Raw genomic sequence first — 22,257 nt, forward strand, 5'->3', positions numbered from 1 at the left:
TTATATATATATATATATATATATAGACCTTCTATGCATAGATACACTGTGAAAATATGCATGGTCAAAACTGCCAGGATATAGTAAAATGTACTGGGTCCGAATTCCAGACAAGTCATGGATGTTCTTGCATTCTTTGTGCTATCTGTTCTTACTGTGGGAGCATTGTTAGCCCACCTAATATGGTGCCCTGAAAGAGTGGGTAACCCTGGGATGCTTTCATGGTTTACCTCCTTATGTAACGTAAATGCGGATTAGTTATATGCGGATTAGTTCACCACGAAGGCTAGTTTGTTTGAATGATTGATCCAGGAGTTCCTTTGTCTTCTGGTCTAGGTTCAAGATCAGAAGGTGTTGGAATTGAACATTGATAGTCGTTAGCTAAGAATCGGATCAGCTGTTTAATGCCTGTTACAAAAAAAAAGAAAAAAAAGACCCTCATTAGAAACTTAGATCTTATAACTTTCTGTCATTATTTTATTTTTCTTCCTCATTACTTGAAAAGGGGCAACTGGTTCATGGTTCTATGCTATAGACCAACCAATCTGTCAAATTTGCAACACAATTTTCTATTGTACTTTTCAAGTCCACTGATGTAGACGCTTTAACGCTTCTATTAAAGGGAAAGTGCATGGTGTTTTAAATTGACTAACCTTATTATGTCGAAACAAATGATACATATAAGGTCTGAGGAGGGAGTTTACAAAAACAAATAAAAATAATTAAAAAAACAAATAAAGAAAATTATAGCTATGATGCCGAAGCTCAGAGATATGAAATGGCACATGGTGACTCAGGGAGTTCTTTTTAACAATCTGTGTTTGAATGTAATAACATAAGTGTGTTATTATGAATAAGTAAATAATATAAAGACGCATGAGGAATGTTTCCATTATAAGAAACTGTAATACATATATCTGCATTTGAAATTCGATCAATTGACAAAAAATTTTATGTTTAACATATTTGTGATAATATGAATAAAATTTTATTGGTCTTACACAATGCAATTTGTTTATATTAGTTAGACACTAATATTTTTAAATGGTCTTTTTTTAGATACATCAATAAATAAAGTTACTAACTTGACTCTTTCACCAGCTTTAAATTATCAATCAATAGAATAACATTACAAATCCATTAGATTTATGGAGATTCCATTAACTTTAAGTGCCTTGTCAATATTGTATCCATTTTGGGTTGTAAATATTTATTTATGTTGATCAAATATTTCAAGACCTTCTACAAGTAGTGTATGAAATGAAATGTCTTCGTTTATTCCAAAGAATAAACAAAATCTGGAATTCTTTTTTTTGAAAGTATACTTTTGATGTAGTCAACATAATAAACATTTTGAACACATATAAATACTTTTAAGAATTGTTTATGAAATAGCTAGTGCTAAATATTTAAATTACAGTATTTGTTGTTAACAATATATGTTATCTAGTACCCTGTTTTGGTGGTTTTTAATCATTCAGCTTAAATTATTAAGTTTGAATTACGCATCTGGACGTAATAATTGGACTCTTCCGCCTCGAGAAGAAGCGAAGTGTTTTGCATACCTGTAGTGACAGTCACGTGTGTATGTTATAATTGATTAGCTTCTGAATTAACAAATGACACAGATCCCCTACGATGATGTTATTCGTAGGTGACCAATCAAGAGAAAATAATTTAATATATTCCATCGTCATAACAACCATTCATCTTCTTTTGAAGGTATTTTATAAAAGATTAAGATTTTTCATGCGTTTGTTTGTTGTTGTAAAATTTACATACATTTCAAAAGCATATTAATCGTGGTTTATTTGCCCTAAAAAGCGTTAAAGGGAATTGGTTCTGAATGATTTTAGATGTAGTTAGTGATAAAACGAAGAAATGAATCAGATCAATGAATTTGAGAATTAGTGAATAAGTAAACTATTGAAGAAGCTAATTAGTGTATTATTGAATCCACATATAAGTGTAAAACAAAGGTGTAAATGGGGGATTAATTTATAAATAAATCAAGGATTAATTTATAAACAAGGCTTTTTTTTCTAGACATTGTGATTTATGACAAATGTTCTTTTGGCAAAGTATAATATGATAATTAGGCGTAAATCACCGAAAACTAAATAGAACATTATTGTTTCTTCGTTTTTTTGAACAAAAATATCTGTAACTAAGACGATGACCAAAGAAAAGTAGCATTTCCGCTATTCAATAAATCATTTTAAACTGAAATTTTATATTTTGATGGTTTAGTACTTTGTAATTAATAATATTTGAATAGGAGCAACATCATTGTAGGTGATATCGGGCAATGGAATTTAAAGTTTTCTAAGGGATCCGTCTTTAGAATACCGGGCACGTGAATACAGAGGTATGGTCCTTTGTATTAAAAAAACCCCAGATAGTACAAAATATAAACATATGGTGTGATAGATCTTCATTTAATAAAATCATCAGTGTAAAGAATGGTAGTAATGGCTCAGACATCCCTGAGAGCTAATTATTTTGAAAAATCTAGTTATTATTAATGCATGTAATACGTTGCGATTGTTAAATATCTATCTATCTTGGTGACATAGTTCATATGTACACTGTAGTGTTAAGGAATGTTTAGAAAACGTATCGTCCTACATTTTTTTCAAAGTATAATTATTGTTTTGTTGTTGAGAGTCTTGCAAGTAACGTATATCCAACGGGAAGGGCAATAAATAATATAAAATTGATAAATAATAATAACTTAATGGATAATAAGGAATTGGTAAGTAACTGAAATTTAATTCTATTAATTGTGTTAATATATGCTTTCTAGTTTTGTGCATGGTTTTGTAGTGTTGTTCAGTACTGTTTTAATTATTTATTTTATTTTATTATTCAACTTGCATGAAGAATGGATATTCAGCTAGGGAATAAAAAAAGGGTAGCCCTAAATTATTATGTTACTTGCGTAAAATAATAAGCATGGTTAAAACAAAAATGTAAAAGAGTTTGTTTAGATATATAAACTGTCCGCTTTCAACCTATCATTTCTGCCCAACTTATGGCTCAATTAATTTCCTCTTTCCACAGCCCACGACAGATATTTCAAAATGGAAATAGGTGACACTCAAATTTGAACTTGCTTAATGTCATCTCACTCGTCAGATATTTCAGTTCTTTATTGCCAACGTGTAAAAAGAAGTTTTACTGGTCTTTTGATAATATGCGTATTAGTGTTTCATATAATACGACAGATGCCGAAAGATTATATTCAACGAATAAGAAAAAAAAATTCATCCCATTGACTATATCCTATTTCGCCCAAAGAGACCAGGCACTATTTACTTTGCCTAGACTTTCAATAGAATGTTTGCATATTATAATTTGTCTGTAATAAATTTATTTCTCGAACGCAATATTTTCTATAGAATACTTCATCAGCCATTTTTGTGCATCCATTAACTTGAGTGCATTCTCAATATGAATTCCATTATTGACAGCGCATCCTATACATTTATCTCGATCAAATATTTCTATTATGTGTACTTACCGATATCTGCAAGAGTGGAATTTCTTCTTTTTTCCCAGGAAACTTGAACCATTTTTCGCAATGCCTCTTGTGCACCACCATTCAATTGAAGAGACTGTTTCCTACCCTACAAGAGACGAATAATCCTGTCAAAACTGAGTTAAAATTAACTTGTTCGCAATGCTCACTAATGGGAAATCAATGTGACCTGCTGTGTCAGTTGTTCTCCAAATGGATCTGGTGGTATCAATTAATTTAGTGGAAAAAGTTTTTTTCTTTCACTAAAAGCAGCTGAACAATAATACTTATCTTGCATATTTGTAGTTCTGGTAGCTAAAAATAGCCAGATCGCATTAACTTCGGTTTAATTATAATTGATTAAAGGATTATTTGTATTTCGTGAATACAATTCAGGGGTTTAAATGTTATTTAATCTAGTTAATGATTTTAGTTTAAAAGTTTACAAAACTTACTACGAAGCAATTTATTAGGCATTGCGGTGAAACAGATAAGATAGAAATAAGAAAAAAAAATATGTAATAAGGGGTAATAAGTGTAATAACAAAAATAAGCATTAACTGAGTATTAATAATTATCATTATTAATGTTTTATTATATTTATTTTTTATTACATTATTTAGACAATGGTGTAACATTGGTTAGATGATAGAAACGAGAAAAGTGATGATTTAATAAGGGAGAACAGTGTTATATTGAAAAGCGCTATGAGTATTAATAATTATAAGCATTAATAATTATAAGCATTATTTTATGACATAATTAATTAGGAATTATTGTAACATAAATTATGGGATGGAAGCGAGAAAAATAATTATGCAATAAAGGAAAACAGTGCAATAATAAAAAAGCGTTATGTGTTTATTAATACTTATAAGTGTTAATTTATTACGTAATTAATTAATCAATGATGCAGCATTGGTTATGGAATATGAACGAGAAAGATATTGATGTAATACAAGATATCAGTGTGATAATAAAAAAAGTTTTATTTGAGTATTAATAAACAAATGAGTATTAATTTTTGTATATAATTGATTAGGAAATGTTGTAAAATAAATTACGGGATAGAGGAGAAAGAATGAAGTAATAAAAGAGATCAGTGTAATAATAAAGCAAGCCTTATATGAATATTAATAATTAAATGAGTATCGATTTTTATATAATTAATTCGGTAATAATATAAAATAAGTTACGAAATAGAAACTGGAAATGATGCAATAAAAGATGCCATTGCATTAATAATAAAAAAACGTTATATGAGTATTAATAAATATAAGCACTGATTCATTATGGAATTAATTAGGCAATTGTATAGCATATAGGTTCTGAGATAGAATTGGGAAAAATAATGTTGATGTAGTAAAGGGAAACAGTGTAATAACAAAAAAGTGTTATATGGGAATTAATAATTATAATTAATACGCTTGGTTACTGCATTTAACTGTTTACCCATTATTAGCTCTCACGACGAAATAAACATAATTCCAGTCAGTATTAATAATTATTAATGCATTCTACCTTTGTATAAATTAACTGATGATATTTATTAAATGATTATTGAAATATTGGTTTCTTATAAGTTTGAATTAAGGGTACACATATATTTTTAATGCGAACTTAATTAAAAGTATAGTACAGAAGATCTCAGAAGCATGCCATAATTTCAATATGGCTTTAGAATTCAAAAGTGATAAATAATGGTGAGTTTTCGCTTTTTTTAAAATGTTTGCTACGAATGTATGCAAACGAGAAAAAATTAAAATTGGAAATCAAGTGTTTATTGCAATATTGAAAATTTTATGACTTTTATGACTTTTATCATCAAAGATAAGAGAAAAAAAAAATAGTATAAATTCTTTTTACAGTTTCCATGACATTAGAGTTTTCCTCATAGATACAGCATCAGATGCAGTATTTGAATTTTTTCAATACTAATTTTAAAAAAAGATTTGAAATTATAACTCAAATTTCTTTTTTTTTTTACAAAGAATTTTTCATATTGTAGTGAAACAAAATCCATTCCTTTTTCTGGAATGCATTTCCTTCATTTGATATTCCCTTTGTTGTCAGTTCCCAGAATTCTTTAATAAGGAAAATTTTAATTTATTTATGAGAATAGTTTTGATTTCGAAATCGGCAGTTTTCATTTGACTTAAGTTTCAGATTATATTACGCCTTTGAAGTTTCCTGAAACATTTTATTAATAAAAATACTTGAAAACATACATTTCGATTATTTATTCCTTACATTCTAAGATTTAAATAACTAATTACATGCATAATGAATAATTACAAATGCACAATAATAGCTAACAAAGCAAGTGTCAAATATAAGTAAACAAACATAATATAAAAACAAAGCAAAGCTTTGAATCAAATTCGAGTGAAACTTTCGAGTTTTTAACCTTCCTCCTGCGTATTTTTTTCAAATCAAAAAAGGAGTATATTTGTTAGATATTTCAAATCTATATGCATTTTAAAGTTAAAATATTAAAAAAAATTCTAAAAATAAAAGATTTTTGCTTTAATATAGTATTAGTTCGTAATAAAAGGTTGTCAGGACAGTGAAATTAATGAATATTGATATAAAAGCAAGATTTTGGAAATTAATCTGGGTTAAATTATGATTTGTTTTATTACATATAAAGGTAAGGAGAATATGCAAAATACTTATAAAAAATTTATTAAAAATGAATTCCAGTATGATAAACAAAGATCCTCGTAATCTTTTCAATTGTTTTAATCAGTTTTTTTATATTTTTATTTTTTAAATCAGCAAACAGCACACTTCTAAAATAGAGCCCAAAATGTTTCAAAGCATGCTTGTATATTTTACTGAAATAGAAACAACTCACACCATCTGATATCCCAGATCTAAAAAACAATTAAACATCACAGAAATGATGAAATGAATCCGCGAAAGGGAAATGAGCGGGTTGCACAGTTATATAGGTGGAAAAAATGCATCTCCGCGAAAATCTCTGGTTGTGCCAATTTTTCAACTTCTACGTTGTCTGTGGAAATCACGGGACACGCAGAAAGAAGTTTAAACATGTAACCATTGTATATTCAATAGTCAATATATAGTCAATTTTAGTTTATAATTATAATACCACTTGTGCAGATGACTTGGTTGTTGTTCTTAAGGCTTTTTGTTGTGCTTCAGTGTAAGTGAGTCGTAGCTCTTCTGGTGTTTTTCCCAAGGTTACCATTTTATCCCATGCATCTCTTTTAGTCTAGAAAATAACAGTCTTTTAGTCTACACAATTTACACAGGTGTATCTGAAAGTATATTTTCTTTTTAAAACAAAATATATTTTGTCAATTTAAAATTTTTAACATTTGGTGCACAAATCGGTTATAATAACACATTGGTGCGTATTGGTACTTTAGAACATATTGGTACTGCGGAACATATTGGTACTTATTGGTAGGTGACAGCTTTTTTGAGCTGTCTCCAACAAGAACATTGGTCCCAGTAACCGATAACTACGTATTTCAATATCGTGATGTCATTTCAAAAATTATCAATTTTCAACCACACTCAGCGATATTTTTCCAATTCTAATTCATATTATCGTATTATTGTATTGAATGTTACCGGTGGCCTTTGTAAATCAGAATCTGGGCATGTTTCTACGTATTGTTCAATTTTGCTTAATTGTCCCTGTTACGATTAATACGAAAATATGTTTCACTTTTAATTTCACTTAATCTCTTTTATCAAATAACAGATATAATTAAACTGATGTTATGCAAACGAAATGATAAAAATTAAAAAAAAAAAGATGCTACGATGTAAAACATGAGATGAAAAAAATGAAGTATAAGAATTATGGTTAGGTGAGTTAACATAGCTTCTACTTTTGTCAATAGATGGTTTTGTTTATTGCATCTCAGACAAACAAACAAGTTTTATTCAGTACGATTAAGAGTTGTTTAAATAAGTTTTAAGATTTCAATTTTTTTTAATTAATAGGGGGATTTAACTAATTGCAAAAAGTTGCAACAAATGATTTTCAGCAACAAAATTTTGTTGTAATAACTGTAAATATCTATTGGCTTTGCAATTAAAAGTAATATTACATACGCACTTACATTATAACATATATACGATGAGTAAAAATATAAACAAAACACTCTGAATAACTTTTGATCCTAAGATCAGATTTTGATATCAGATTTGGAATCAATCTTAATGGTTCATAGGAGTGACCTCAAGTATGTTAATTAACTAGTGCAGACGGTATTTCAAGTAACGAAATTAAATACAGAAACGTACTTTCTCTGAATAAACATACTTTTTTTTAGATGACTTTTGATTTCTTAGCCTCAAAATATGGAGGATAGCCGTAAACCGAAAAATATGGTCTCAATAGTTCGTTCAGGAGAGCAGTGCAAAATTTAGACCCCTTAATGTTAATTTTATTTTGCGTATTACACTATGTTTAGAAATTTTTTTAAGTGAACTGAAAACTTTTGCATGCAATCATAAAATTCGTTTATCTGCAGATAATGCCATAAAAAATTACTGCTTCAAATTTTATTTATTACTTTTATTATCTTATTAACTAATCAAAAAATTGGAATTTTAATGTTGGCAATTTTTTATATCATTTAAAAAAAATGCATTTTTACCTGGCAAAACTTTAAATTTGAGGGATCAAACTATTGAAACCATATTTCCCTGATTGTTGTTAACTCTGTATGTTGAGGGTAAGAAATCCTATTCTACCGAAAAAAGACAAGTTTATTCAGAGAGAGAGCGTTTTGTGCCTCATTTCGTAACTTAAAATATCATCAGCCTCAAATAAATTAGTATAATTTAGCTCACCTCTGTAAGCCATTAAATTTGAGTTCTAGCACGTAAAAATGAATCCGATCATTAGATCAAAAGTTATTCAGTGTGTTTCATTTAATTTTTTAAGCACAACATTAACACAAAATATGGATTCCAACAATTGCCGACTTTGGGAAATATCAATGAAAAAAGATTTTAAGCTGAAGGAAATGAATTATTTTTTGGGGAAACAACAAAACTTTTCGCCAAGTACCAAAATCTGTCATAAATATCATTAACAGATGACACTGATGACTGATAAAAAACTATAAAATAATGTTTCCTGCTGCTCGTCAGACTATTCTATTATAAATATTAGCAACAGTGTGTTAACAACTAACTACATATACACTGTTTCGAAAAATGTTATAGTCATTTTGAAAACATTGTTTTTTAATATTCCTTAGTTAGTAGCGCCATCTGCGAACAAACTTCGTTTCTAATCTTGAGAATTAGCGAAAAGAGTTTGTTTAGTTTCCGAAAAAGAATATGCAAGCTATATAATCTTCTTCCGCTTCGTCTGTTCATTTTGGTATACTGTTGTCTGTAGGAAAATATTCTAATTATTTTCAGCAGACGGAAAAAGAAAATTTCCTAACTTTGACTCACACTCTTCATTTTGGAAAGTTCAAAACATCACTACCAGACAAAGAGAAGTACTCTCAAGTATAACTCGCTAGTCAGAAATGATTATTATTTATCTACAATATATAACAGATCATGACTCTCGCGAAACAATTATGTTAATAGCAGTCTACTAATGCTTATGTCGAATGCACAAAGTATTCACTACTACAATGAGAAAAAGAACCAGACAAAATTACCGCACTCTTTAATAATGACTTTATGGTAAAAAAAAAAAAAAAAAACATTGTTTTGTTACGAAATGCACGCGGTATTTAAACGGAATTTGAAAATTTTTTTCAGTTCGTATGGCAAAAGTTCACCAGAAATTCCGATTTTAAAAATTATAGTTCTCAGTCTTTCTTAGAGGGTCAGCAATTTACCATAGTAAAAATCCATTATAATGGAAACGTATTAACTTGCATAATTCAACTTATTTGTTTTCAACCCTGTATTTTCGTTTAATTTCCTGAAAGAAAGGGAAAAAAAAAGAACTCAGTATCATTCAAATTAATTCGAATTCATTGATTTTAGCTACACTTCCAACCAGTGCCAATTTTAATTACTAATGATACTTTGAATAACGCATTACTATCATTCACTTTTTAAAAAAAAATCCAATCTGAAATTTAAAAATTTTGCATTTATGCAACGGTTGCATTCATAACAAATTTCGATTTTCTTTCTTAATTATAAAAATTTAATATGCAATTTTTAATTTAAATAATTCATAGTTAAATAATGAATAACAAAATTTAATTAAAAACTGTAGTACGCGAAGCAATTGCAAATAATTGTTTTCTCTGAGCATAATTTTCAAGTTAATACGCTATGCTTCAACAACACATCATTTACTTCGTAAATTTTACTAAGCTTTATCTAAAGTATAACTATAGTGATCAACAACACAATGAACATAAATCCATGTTTCGGATAACAAACGAAAACGGTAGTACTATATCCTTTTATTCAATAATAATCTCAATATGCTTTTTTACAATTTTTAACTTCTTTAAAAAGGTATTACAACCTAATGAATACCAGTTTCTTCAGAAAATCCTCTTTTTTTCTCCAAAATTGAAAGCCAGTTATCGAGTTGAAAAGGATCTTTGTAAAGTAGGAAAACTTTTTTAGAAAGTACCGCCCAAAGGTTAAACTACACACGAGGAGTCGGAGAGATTAAATATATCTTTGCATTTCAAAGTGTATGACAATACCATTACTTTTTGGGGAAAATGTTAGGGAAAAAAACGAGACAGCCAGGAAGTGGAGTTTAATGATAACTTTGAAAATCCCAGTCAGAGATTTCAGCCAATATCTCCCGTCTTTATGTCTGGAGCTGGATTTTCTTTGAAGAAAAAAGTTTGCATGAGAGAGTATTTTTCTATATTTAGGGAGGGAAACTTTTTCAATTTGAGTATTTTGGAAAAATGTGTGAATATATGTGAAAATATGACGGTTTAATATTTTATTCGGAATAAACTTTCTCACTGAAATTATAATTATTTCTATTGTCAGCTATTTCTATTTTATTTCGAGATTTCTGTATTTCATAACAAAAAGATTAATTTTGATAAATTGAGTTATGAAGTTATTTAAATTCTGAAAGTAGTTGACAATAATAATTAAGTATAAATATAATAGTTAAGTATAAATATAATAGCGAGGTACAAATATAATAGTTTTATATAACTATAATAGTTTTATAGAAGGTTAATAGTTTTATACAAATGACGCCCGGTGGCTGGGCGGTAGCGCTTCGCGCTGTCGTGCCACAGGTCCCTGGTTCGATCCTCGGGCCNTGTACTATCACTTCCTAAAATTTTGCCCATCTTTTTAGAATCACCCTGTATAAATATAATAGTTTTATAGAAAGTTAATGACTTTATAAAAATATAAAAGTTTTATAGAAATATAATAGTTTTATGGAAATATAATAATTTGGATGTAAATAAAATAAATTTATAAACTATAATAATTTTACTTTATAAAAGTTAAGTTTATAACTATTTTTATACACTCTATAAGTGGAAGTAAAACAATTTTAATTTTGCTTTACTGCTGCAATCTCAGAATCTCTATGTTCTGAGAAATTTCCATAAAATTCATAAAGTTGTTCATTAAGGGCACTATATGCTCAGAATGAGAAAAATCCTTTAAAAATCCATTCTTTGGATTTTTTGAACTATTAAAAAAATTTCAATTTAATAAGTAATAGGCAGGAAACCGTGTTATACTTTCCGAATAATAAGATTATGAATTTGTAAGGGTCCATACATCAATATGTAGCTCTCGTTGACAAAGTTACGTTAATTCGTAATAGAATTTTGCAATGTTTTTACAACTTCAAAATATTTCTTGCTCACCAGTTCTTGCTTTATTTTTATTAAAAAAAATTCAGATATTATTCGATCTGTCTTGTTTAATTCTAAATGCATTTGATTAACTCAATATCTTATCTTATTTTTTTAATAATTGAACAAACATAATTGAAGCTTGTTTTTTGAAGAAATATTTGGTGACAAAATGAAAATTTAATGTCTAGTTACGTTATATTTTATATGGTTACCATAACCACATAAATTTAGTTAAATCCTTATAAACAACGTATTTGGGTTAAAATTTAATTAAAAAAATTAAAATTCATTTTCAGAGAACTTTTTAATTGAAAACAATTAAAAACCATACTTTTAGCTATAACTTTAAAACTAGTTATTATTTTCGTCTAATACTTTGCACACGTACTTCTATTAACGTTACAAATATTCTGTTAAAATTTGAAAATGATCGAATAAAAATTGCACTTTCCTGTTGTGCCCCCTTAAATTCAAAGACTTCCGTTAATTTATGAAGCCAGCTCCCTATTTCAGAAAAAAAGTCTATTACCCTTAATTATAACGAATTTAAACTACATTAGTAGAGTTGACCATAAACTTACACTGTTATTATATAATTGTAGCCCAAATGAAAAGTGCACACGTTAAAGGAAGAGAATACCTTTATTGGAAATTAAAAGAAATCATAATGGGTGTCAAAACACAGGTCTCATCATTTAGGTAGCAAGTCAATGCCTTTGCTGTAGAAATATTGTGGAAGATTTTGATCGAATTTTTGCACAGCTCCCTTCACTTAGTCGACCCGATGGAAACATGTCCTCTGTAATGCCCTCTTAAGTGTGCTCAGAGATGTGAAAGTAACAAAGTGGTAAATCTGGAATGCACGTCGGAGGCTCCAACACTTCCTAACGGAAATTTTATCAGATCGTAAGTGTTTCTCTATAGACGTGTTGGTGGGTATTTTCATGGAGAAGGATCACTTTTTGTGTGAGAGGGTCTGGTCGTTTGCTTTGATTGCTATTCTTAGTTTCTTCAGAGTACCACAGTATTTTGCTAAATTGATATAGCTTCTTTGGGGCAGGAAATCAAGCGTTGTTCCGATCTGGACGCCTCCATGCACATCTCGACTTTATTTTCGATCAATTTTCTATCATAAACAGCTACGGAAAGCTATATGCAAAGCGCACATCCTACTGTTCTGTGGTACTATATAGCCGCAGTCATTCTGACTCAATCTCACAAGTCCCACTTTTTATAAGGGCAATCCTTATATATTCTTTCTAGCTCAAATCGTACACTCATTTCTATGATGGCTACAACAGATTACGAACGCAAAGGTTTCGGGCACGAACTCAGCCAATGCTGAAGGATCATTTTGCTCGAATTTACTCTACACTGGTGAGCATGAACACACCTCTCTAATTCCTCGACTGACACCAGCCTCGTTTCGTGAATCACGTCGGTAGGGCGCTGGGCCTATGTCCAAGAGTTCGTGGGTTCGATCGCAGCCGGTCGACTCCCCAGTGTAGTAAATGGTGACTGATGAAAAGTTAAATCCGTTGATTCGCAAAGTCCTCTATGTTCCAATAGCAAATCAATACCTCTGGGGGTACTGATCCAGGAGTTTTCTTGTCATCTGGATTGGTTCAAAGTTACAAAGGCTACGGTGTTGAATATTAGTAGTCCTAAATCTAGAAATAGGGTTGGCTGTTCATCGACGGATATGAGAAAAAAAAAACCTACTCTAACAACGTCATTACTAGATAAGATGAATTCAAATTCGAGAATAAAATGCATGTTTATTCAGAGAAAGCAAGTTTTTGTGTTTAATTCCCCTACTAATTTAATAGTTAGCACTAATTCATTTGCATAATTGAGGACAATTTTTTTAACCATTAGGATGGGTATCTAGTACGCAAATATTCGACCATTAGAAGGAAAGTTATTAAGGGTCATACGTTATCATTTTCGTGATTCACTGTACATAAGTAAAAATGAATTATTTAAAACGTTTGGTTTGATTGGGGCAATCCTTCAATCAATATGGTTCAATTTTTAAATGTTGTTAATGTTATTGTTGTTATTTTTAAAAGTTAAAGAAATCTTGAACAATAATATAGTTCAGGACTGATTATAATGGTTCAACCATTGAGAAATTTATTACAAGAGAGTTGTAGTTCATTTACGTCGCACGACAGCTGCACAATGGGCTATTGCCGACCGTCTAGGAAACATCCCTGAGCATGATCCGAAGACATGCCATCACAAATTTGATCCTCGGCAGAGCCAAGAATAAACGTAAATAGATGTTTATCATTGAAAGCTGATACGTGTTGGGTAAGAGACCAAAATATTAAAGATAATCTACATTAAAACACACAAATGAAAAATATAAAAATGTAACTTGTTAAACAGAGCAAACTGTAATGTTACAGGTATTTATTGGACATCAGTTAGCTTTAAGGAACGGGAATCGAAAGCACGTAGCAGTAAATTTATTTTAGGAGAATCTGACAAAAAACCTATAAATCAAGTATCGAGTTTATCGGTTTCCTATTTTTTGCAGACGNGGACAGTTTATAAGATATATATTTTGTTTAGGGTTGATTTTCAGAATTATTGTTTTGTTTTTGTTAAATTATTTTATCTATTATTATCTATCAGTCAACTGTATTTAAAACCGAGCTCTGGGCGATTCTACAGTCTATTTACTGGATAAATAATAACAACATCAATTTAATTGTGGATTTATATTCCGATTCCCTTTCAGGTTTGCAGTCCCTAAATAATATTAAAGAATATGATTATTTGACAAAAATGATTAAAGATAACTATAGACAAAATGTTAAATTTCACTGAATTAAAGCTCATGTTGGGCACAGGGGTAACGAGGAGGCTGATAATTTAGCAAAAATAGCCTGTTCTAAAAGCAAAGTAGATTTAATTGATTATCCTTCAAAATCTTCAGTTAGACACGAATTATCTAAACAAAATTTGATCACTTGGAAAGAGCGATGGGAAAACCCTGAAAACCAAGCTCGTCACACATTCGAACTAACTCCCAAAGTTAATCCTAATTGTATTTATTCTAACTTTTACGTAAATCAATTTTTGACAAATCACGGAACTCAGGGTACTTACCAAGCTAGATTTCATAAAAAGTCTGCATTGTGTAAATCATGTTTAATTAACGATGATCTTAATCACATCTTTCTTGTTTGTCCAAACTTTTCAACTATTAGAAAAAATTTCGTTCCAAAAAATCTTTCGTTTGAAAATCTTAAAAAACACTGGGCTGCTCCCAAAATTAAAAACGGAAATGAACAAATTATTAAAGAACACTTTATAAATACCCCTGTCCTTTAATGCTTTCTTTTATTAATTGTAAAACAATATCAGAAGGGTTTACATGGTTTCTCTGGATATACTTTCGTAGGCGGTAGCCTTATGACATGGACTAACTACTTACAAACATTCTAAAACGCATTTTTATGTAGCGAAGATCTTCTTTCCATCTGTTTTAGATCGCATATACCCCTGTAGACTGTAAATTTTTGATTGTTTGTCTTTAATGCATACTGACATCTTTAAAATTTTGTTATGTGGATCATCTTTTCATTTGTAACTTCACGTTGTTACTGTATATCATTTTCATCAGTATGGTTAGAATACTATATATTCACACTTGTTCTTTCGATTCGTACTGGGATGTATGTACAGCTGTTTAACAAGACTTACTGTAACTGAGATCATCTATGCATCTGTTAATATTTTCACGCAGACATCACTTTCATTTTTCAGTTTCAATGTTATTTAACTTACCATTTTAATTCCTATACATGCTGTGTATACATATATACTTGTGTAACTGTTCTTTCATATTCAAAAGTTGTGTGGTTTATTTGCACACCACCTTTATAAAGGTTTTGTTATTCAAGGGACCCCTTCGACTAACTACTTACGAACTTTCTAAATTGTATTATTATGTAGTGAAGTACTTCTTTTCATCTTTTTTAAATCGCACTTACCCTTGCAAACTGTTAATATGTGATTGTTTGTCTTTATTGTTTCCCGGATGTCTTTATTGTTTTCCGATTTGTCTTTACAGTTAAAATCTAATTGTTTGTCTTTATTGATACCCGGATGCCCCCTTTGGGGGCGGGACGGGGATTAGCAATAAATATCTATTATTATGTATTATCCATCTGGCCAATACGGATACTCAATGGTACGGAGTCGAAAAGTCCTACGTTACGCACGTTACGTTAGAAATAGCCATGCTTTAAAAAGACGTTGACCCCTCTTTTGCATTGATAACAACTTGCACTCTTATAGAGAGACTTTTTAGAAGCTTTTGATATGAGGCCACAGGAATTGATTACGGGAAGTTCATAACAGCTCGAGTGAGAGCTGGAAGTGAGGATGTTTGATAAAACTGTAATATGCATTCTTTCTAACGGGGCTCTACAGAATTTAGTTCAGGAACCTGAGAGTCCAGTTTTGAGACACTTATTTCGTCAAATAATCGCTGCGCAAGTCTCAATGTGTGAACAGAGTAGTTATTCTGCTCGAGAAAAAATAAGTCTTCCCCGAATTATTACCATAAAGTTTGGTCATACAAAATGTCTACATACATGTCATTGTTCTTGTTTCTAACCACTGGAACTAAAGAACCCGAGTAAAATCATGAAACACGCCTCCACACGTTTCAGTTTTATATTTTTTACTAACTGTGTGGTAATAAGAACTATAATTTTGAAAACCTGAAATTCCAGTTAACTGTTGTCAAATGAATGGAAAAACTGCCAAATAAATAGTTTAAATACTGTATATTTTGGTTTTATTTACCAGAATTATAGTATTTTTTTTAACCAGAATTGTCAATGCCCTACAGTATGATAATTTTACCAGTATTTCTCTCTCCGTGTAGAAATAAAAGTATGTGACTAATTTTTATCTTTTCTTTCTCGTAAAATACAAAGCTAAGCGAGATAACATCATCAAAGATTCGAGACAACTAAGCATAATATATTAATCTTAGAGTTGTATGAAAAAAGATTTGAACTCTGAAAATAGTTTTCTATTTACTTTTCCTATGAATTTTGCTTAAATACTTCATCGAAAAGAAAAATAAATGCTGATTAAGTTGATGAACTTTTAAAAAAAAATTATATTGTTCTTTTCAAAAAAAGTAATCCTTTTAAAAAAGTACCTTATTAGCATTTTCAAATAAAATATTCAAACAATCTTATCTTGCAGAATAAAATAAATAAAAAAAGGATTTATAAGCTTTTTTAACTTAAGTGGTGCGTTCTCCATTTATGTGGAAGTAATTGATGTGTTCATTAAAATTTCATGCTTGAATAGTCGACTGTTAGAACCAGGACAAATTGTTTTAAATTACTTTTCAGTTTTTACTGTAGGCAGAGAAAAATGTGGCATTTTTAATTTTCTAGCACAATGCTAGCAGTTTGATAAGAATGTGAAATCACTGATCGTATCTGAAATATTGATCTTTTATAAAACTTTCTCCCCATATAATATTTAGAAATTAGTTTAAAAAAGAATACACTCTCATAAGAAACATTTTATGCTCATAAAAGTCATAAACTAATCTGAAAGTTACATATGTTTAAAGGATTAAATATATATTTTTAAACTTTTAAATTGTTTCTGAATATGAAGTTTTAAGTTTTTATCAATTTGATTTTCGAACTTTTGTGCATGACATCAGATGTAAGTTCATGAGTTCAAAAGAAAAACCTCTAAGCGACAGAAATATAATTGGTTTTCTTAATTTCTTTTTCTTTTTTTTTGTAAATTATTTGTTTTACTGCTGTTATGGTAACTACCATTATATTTGAGTCTCTTGTGCTTCTTTTCAAAGGGATAAATTTCAGGGGGAGGTGAATAAATTTTTATAGGTTATTTAGTGGTATTAATAGGAGGTTTTATTGTCGGATAGTTCTTTAAAAAATCAAAAGACAAATGATATGATGTGCACAGTGTAGAACATGAGCGTAAGTAAACAGAATTCTTTTCAGAACATACATTTTAACTGCGTAATTTCACTTTTTCAAAAAAAAAAAAAATATTTTTGTTTGTTCAAAATCAAAAATTGTTGTGAAGCAATCATCAGAGTTGAAAAGCGATAGCGTACAGGAGACACCTTTTCAATTAAATTATATTCGATGAAAATTGCAGATCAGTTCAACGGTTTTAAGTATTTTTACACCGTGCTGTCTTCCATTTAATATGTATCAGAAGAGTCATTTATAATAATCCAAATTCTTTTATTTGTGTGAAAAAATTTGCTATTATATATTGTTCTTAATTAATAATACAACCCTGGTTCCTGATCTTCAACCGGCTTAGGAATTTTGATCTTAATGACCTAACGTTATTGTATCATTGAGAAATAATAAGTACTTTCAATGTAAAAGAAATAATAAGATTATATATTTTCAATGGATCCCCTTCCATGTTGGTTCGATCGGTTATGAAATTGCCGATGGTCTGACCAAGACAGTCTCTACTGAAATCCTGCATGGCAGTACCAGCTTAACTTTCAAAGAAATCTCCACAATCAAAAGGAAGGAACTAAATTCACTTTGGAGAGTTCCACATGATCATCCTTGGTATTTTGGAAAAAGACTTCGAAGGTATCATCAGCTCACTATTTCGAGGAAAAAACAGAAGTCTCTTTCACGGTTTTTGAGTGGCCGCATCAAATCCCTTACCTTTCTACAGGGGTGGGGGGCTTACAGTTTTGAAAACATTTACGGTTTTTAAACCGTTTAAAGCTAGTGTGATTATAATACCATGGATACAAACCTTGTGATGCCACATTTGGCATTACATATTTATTTCCTATCTTTTTAAAATATCCTTCATTACTTAAGCTTATTTTTATTAATAGAATTATTTTTAAAATAAATCAAAAACTTAATCTTTTTAAACGAACATAAAATATTTATTTCTTCTCTTCCAGATCAATGTAACGGATACTTTCTTTTTATTTCATTATTATGCAGACATATAAATTCACTGTCGCCTCTAATCGAAAACAAAAATCTATTTATAACTTTTTATTCTAATTTTCCAACGGCTAAATGTTTCGGTTGCATGGTTATAATAATTCACATAAATTTGTTGGCGACTCGTGATCGCCAAGGTGTTCTTTTAAATCCGTGTTGATATTCTAGTTGGCTTTGTTTTGGCTGTGGTATATTAGGATAAATCGCCAAATTTTGGATCTCCTACCCATACTTTCTATGTCAGTTGGGAATAATTATATTCACTTTTAATTTCAAATTTGCGGAGGCTGGGAGCCCTTTGGGAGCCTCCCTAGTCTCAATTTTCTAACCGTCAGAAATGATATTCTGGCTATATAATCTCTCAATATAGAGAGTATTCTGATTTCATCCCATTAAGGGATTTCTTATTTTTTGGATGAAGAAATGGCCATTATCTAAATCTCAAATTATGCTTAATAAAATCTAAATTTACATTCAACGATTTGTACATTATTTCCTGGAAACTCAATTGTTCAATTCATTCATTAATGGCATAAATGAACATTCATGTACTACACTATAAAACTATGGGCGGCTACTGACCGAGACACAAAGCTTCCGTCATAAACCTATAATGTTTTTTTTATCCATTTACAACTAGCATGATTTCAAAAACATGAAAAAGAAATATATAACTAAACATAGCAGCTAGGCTTTTCGCTAGGTAATGGTCATTGGAGAGTGTACGGGGCAAAAATTGGATAATGGTGGACACCGAAACTCTTAATGGGAAGGAAGTGGAGGAAATATCGCGGTGTCAACGCTGAGACTCGAACATTAGTTCTATCGGTTAAGAGACTGAAAGAGTAGCTCTCTCTGCTATATTATGCACGCAGTTGCAAGAAACTAACAAGGGAAACTAGGGTAGTGTTACTCGCTAATTTTGAAATAAACTAGTGGGATGTATGCCTTATGAGGAATAATTTTAGGGGGAAACATTCGTTTCGGCACATAAAGTCCTGTGAGAGATAAAAAATAATTCAATATACAGAAAAATCGGTATTTTATTACTTCAATGCAGACTATTAGTTATTGTAATTGTCTCATACTCCAATTAATTTTGTGGTACTTTTGCGTACTGTATAATGCATATTTATTGTCAAAATTGATTTCGAAAATTTTATATATCTATGGTTTTTCAGAAAAACCTGTTAGGTTAATTTAAAAAAAAAATTGACATAAAATTTTTTAAATTTTTTTTCAAAAAACTTCAGAAATTAATTGGAGTATGTAATTGTAAATCAATTAATCAATTAATAATTAGCAATTAATTAAGGATTAACACTTAATTAATAATTAACAATTAATTAATAATTAACAATTAATTAATATTTAACAATTAATTACTAATTAACAATTAATTAATAATTAACAATTAATTACTAATTAACAATTAATTACTAATTAACAATTAATTACTAATTAGCAATTAATTAACAATTAATTAACAATCAATTAAAAATTACTTAAATTTCTGATTAATTTATTAATTAGCAAATTAGTTAATTATCCAATTAATTACAAATTCATTGGATTATGAGACAATTACAATAACTAATAGTCTGCCTTGAAGTAATAAAATACCGATTTTTCTATATATTGAATTATTTTTAATCTCTCACAGCACCTTCTATGGATCGAAACGAATGTTGATTAATTTATTAATTACCAAATTAATCAATTATCCAATTAATTACAAATTAATTGGATTATGAGACAAATACAATAACTAATAGTCTGCATTGAAGTAATAAAATAGCGATTTTTCTATATATTGAATTATTTTTTATCTCTCACAGGACCTTCTATGGGCCGAAATAAATGTTGCGCCCTAAAATTATTCCTCATAAGGCATACATCCCACTAGTTTATTTCAAAATTGGCAAGTCACACTTCCTTAGTTTCCCTTGTAAGAGGTTTCATTGTGTGACTTAGTTGGTGCGATAAAATTCTGATTGTTTAAACTGTATTAGGTGAAAGCAGTTAATAAACGGCTTTTCTCACAGTTAAGTTTGATGATCATTTATGGTTATTTGATTGCCATTTATGCTTATTTATGGTTATTTGACTGTTTGATTTGATTATGGTAAAATACCAATTAAATAAATTGTTATTTACTCATTTCCCCCCAGAAATTTCTAGCAGTGTGTTTGACGTAATAATATATAATAAACGAGAAGTAATTTTACTTGTTAAGAAAATATAGATTATATAATTCATAGTCCCAATTGGAAGCTGTTTTCATCTCTCTTCAATCTTTATATTTTCCGAAATTTCGATATAAATGTTAAGATTTATGTCTGTCAAAAACTAATTCCTCTCTTATTTTTTAACATCTTCTTCTTTGATAACATTTCAAGCTCAAGCTTATGTATTAAAAATCACCAGAGGATTAATATTTTTTACAACAATGGATAAATAATTATTATTTAGTGGAAAAAATGCAAAAAAGATCGCGAAATTACAATAACTTTCAAACCAGTCGAAATTTCGAAAAAAAAATTTTTTTTTTGTTGCTAAATTCGTAATTTAAAATGGTCATTATTGGCTCGTCAAATTTCAACAATGCAGTTACATTTCAACGTGTCAGCAAACATGTTTTTTTCTCACTATACGTTTAATAGATAATAACTCTTGAAATAATAATATAGTTATAAACCTTTTTATTCCATCGAACTACTTGCACATTCTTCGACACACCTTCATAATTTCAAGTTTCATGGTTACTAATTACAAAATACTACAAAAAATACTTATGAACATGAAAAAGATCTGAAAATTGCGATACATTTCGAATAAATTGGAATTTCGAAAAAAATTGTGTTTAGTTCATAAACAAATATGATCCTGCATGCCAAATTTCTATTCTGTTGGCTAGTTGAGCGGCCAGCATGATGTTTTTGTCTACAATTTTAACAGTAAATTATGCTCGAGTTAACTATCGAATGATAAATTATTTTATTCCATCTATATTCCATGTTTTAATTTTTCTACTCACCTTAGAAATTTTAAACTTTAAATGTTATAGTTTTTGCTTAGCAAAACAAAATGTAGCGTTAAGTTAAACACCGGAAATAGCAGTGGTGGCCCTCACGAGAAACACAGAAAGATATTAAATTCTAAATTTCTTTTTTTAGTGTTAAATTAAATAGGTAAATTAAATTCATATTTTTAATAAGTTGTTTATTAAACAAAATAGATGGTTCATACAAATTAAAAAAAAATTTTCCTATTATTTTTAATTAAAACAAATTTTTTATTTAGTTTCGACTACATCGTTAAATCTGAAATTACATATCATTGAATTAGCATTCAGTATAAGATTATTTCAAAATATACTATCTTTTTAAAATTTTTATTTATTAATAAAGTTTTTCTATATATTTAGTGTTAAAATAAATTAGAATCCAATTTTAATATTCTGTATACTCGAAATTCAATTTTAATTTTTATTACCACTTCCCACATATTTAATTTATCCTTTTTGAAGCATTTACACAAGAATGAGTAATTCTTATATGAAATTCAGTTTTTTTAAAAATTTATATTCCTGCTTTCTCTAAAATTTCTGTTTAAGTTAAATCGGAATTACATTCTATAACTCATTTAGGAGTGTTCAATTCTCCAATGGTCATTGCAATAAATTTCAATCTACTATTCCGTTATTTGGATGGACTCATCACACAAGTTCGGACTTTAATCTGCATCTGTGTTTCATCCTTACCTAGAGTTAATTCTCAATAACGTAATTAAAATTAGAGTTATAGGTAACTCTGGTGTATGCTAGTTGTTAAAGTGCTGTCCAAAAATTTATGTAAAATTTCAAGTTACAGAATATTTTGGCAAAATTTGTTCTATT

The 22,257-nt window shown here is 29.3% G+C and overlaps 1 protein-coding gene across 1 annotated transcript in view; it reads right to left on the reverse strand.

The window, feature by feature from the left end:
* LOC110282933 (uncharacterized) overlaps positions 1-22,257 on the reverse strand; it is a 309,636-nt gene that overhangs the window by 107,912 nt on the left and 179,467 nt on the right. The window contains exons 3-4 of the mRNA XM_071180054.1: positions 6,636-6,758; positions 3,524-3,629 (exon numbers count right to left, since the gene is read on the reverse strand). Coding sequence (XP_071036155.1) covers positions 3,524-3,629; positions 6,636-6,734 — 205 coding nt within the window. The 5' untranslated portion in view covers positions 6,735-6,758. The remainder of the gene's footprint in view (positions 1-3,523; positions 3,630-6,635; positions 6,759-22,257) is intronic.

The sequence above is a fragment of the Parasteatoda tepidariorum genome, chromosome 4, assembly GCF_043381705.1.
Source record: "Parasteatoda tepidariorum isolate YZ-2023 chromosome 4, CAS_Ptep_4.0, whole genome shotgun sequence".
Lineage (NCBI taxonomy): Eukaryota > Metazoa > Arthropoda > Arachnida > Araneae > Theridiidae > Parasteatoda > Parasteatoda tepidariorum.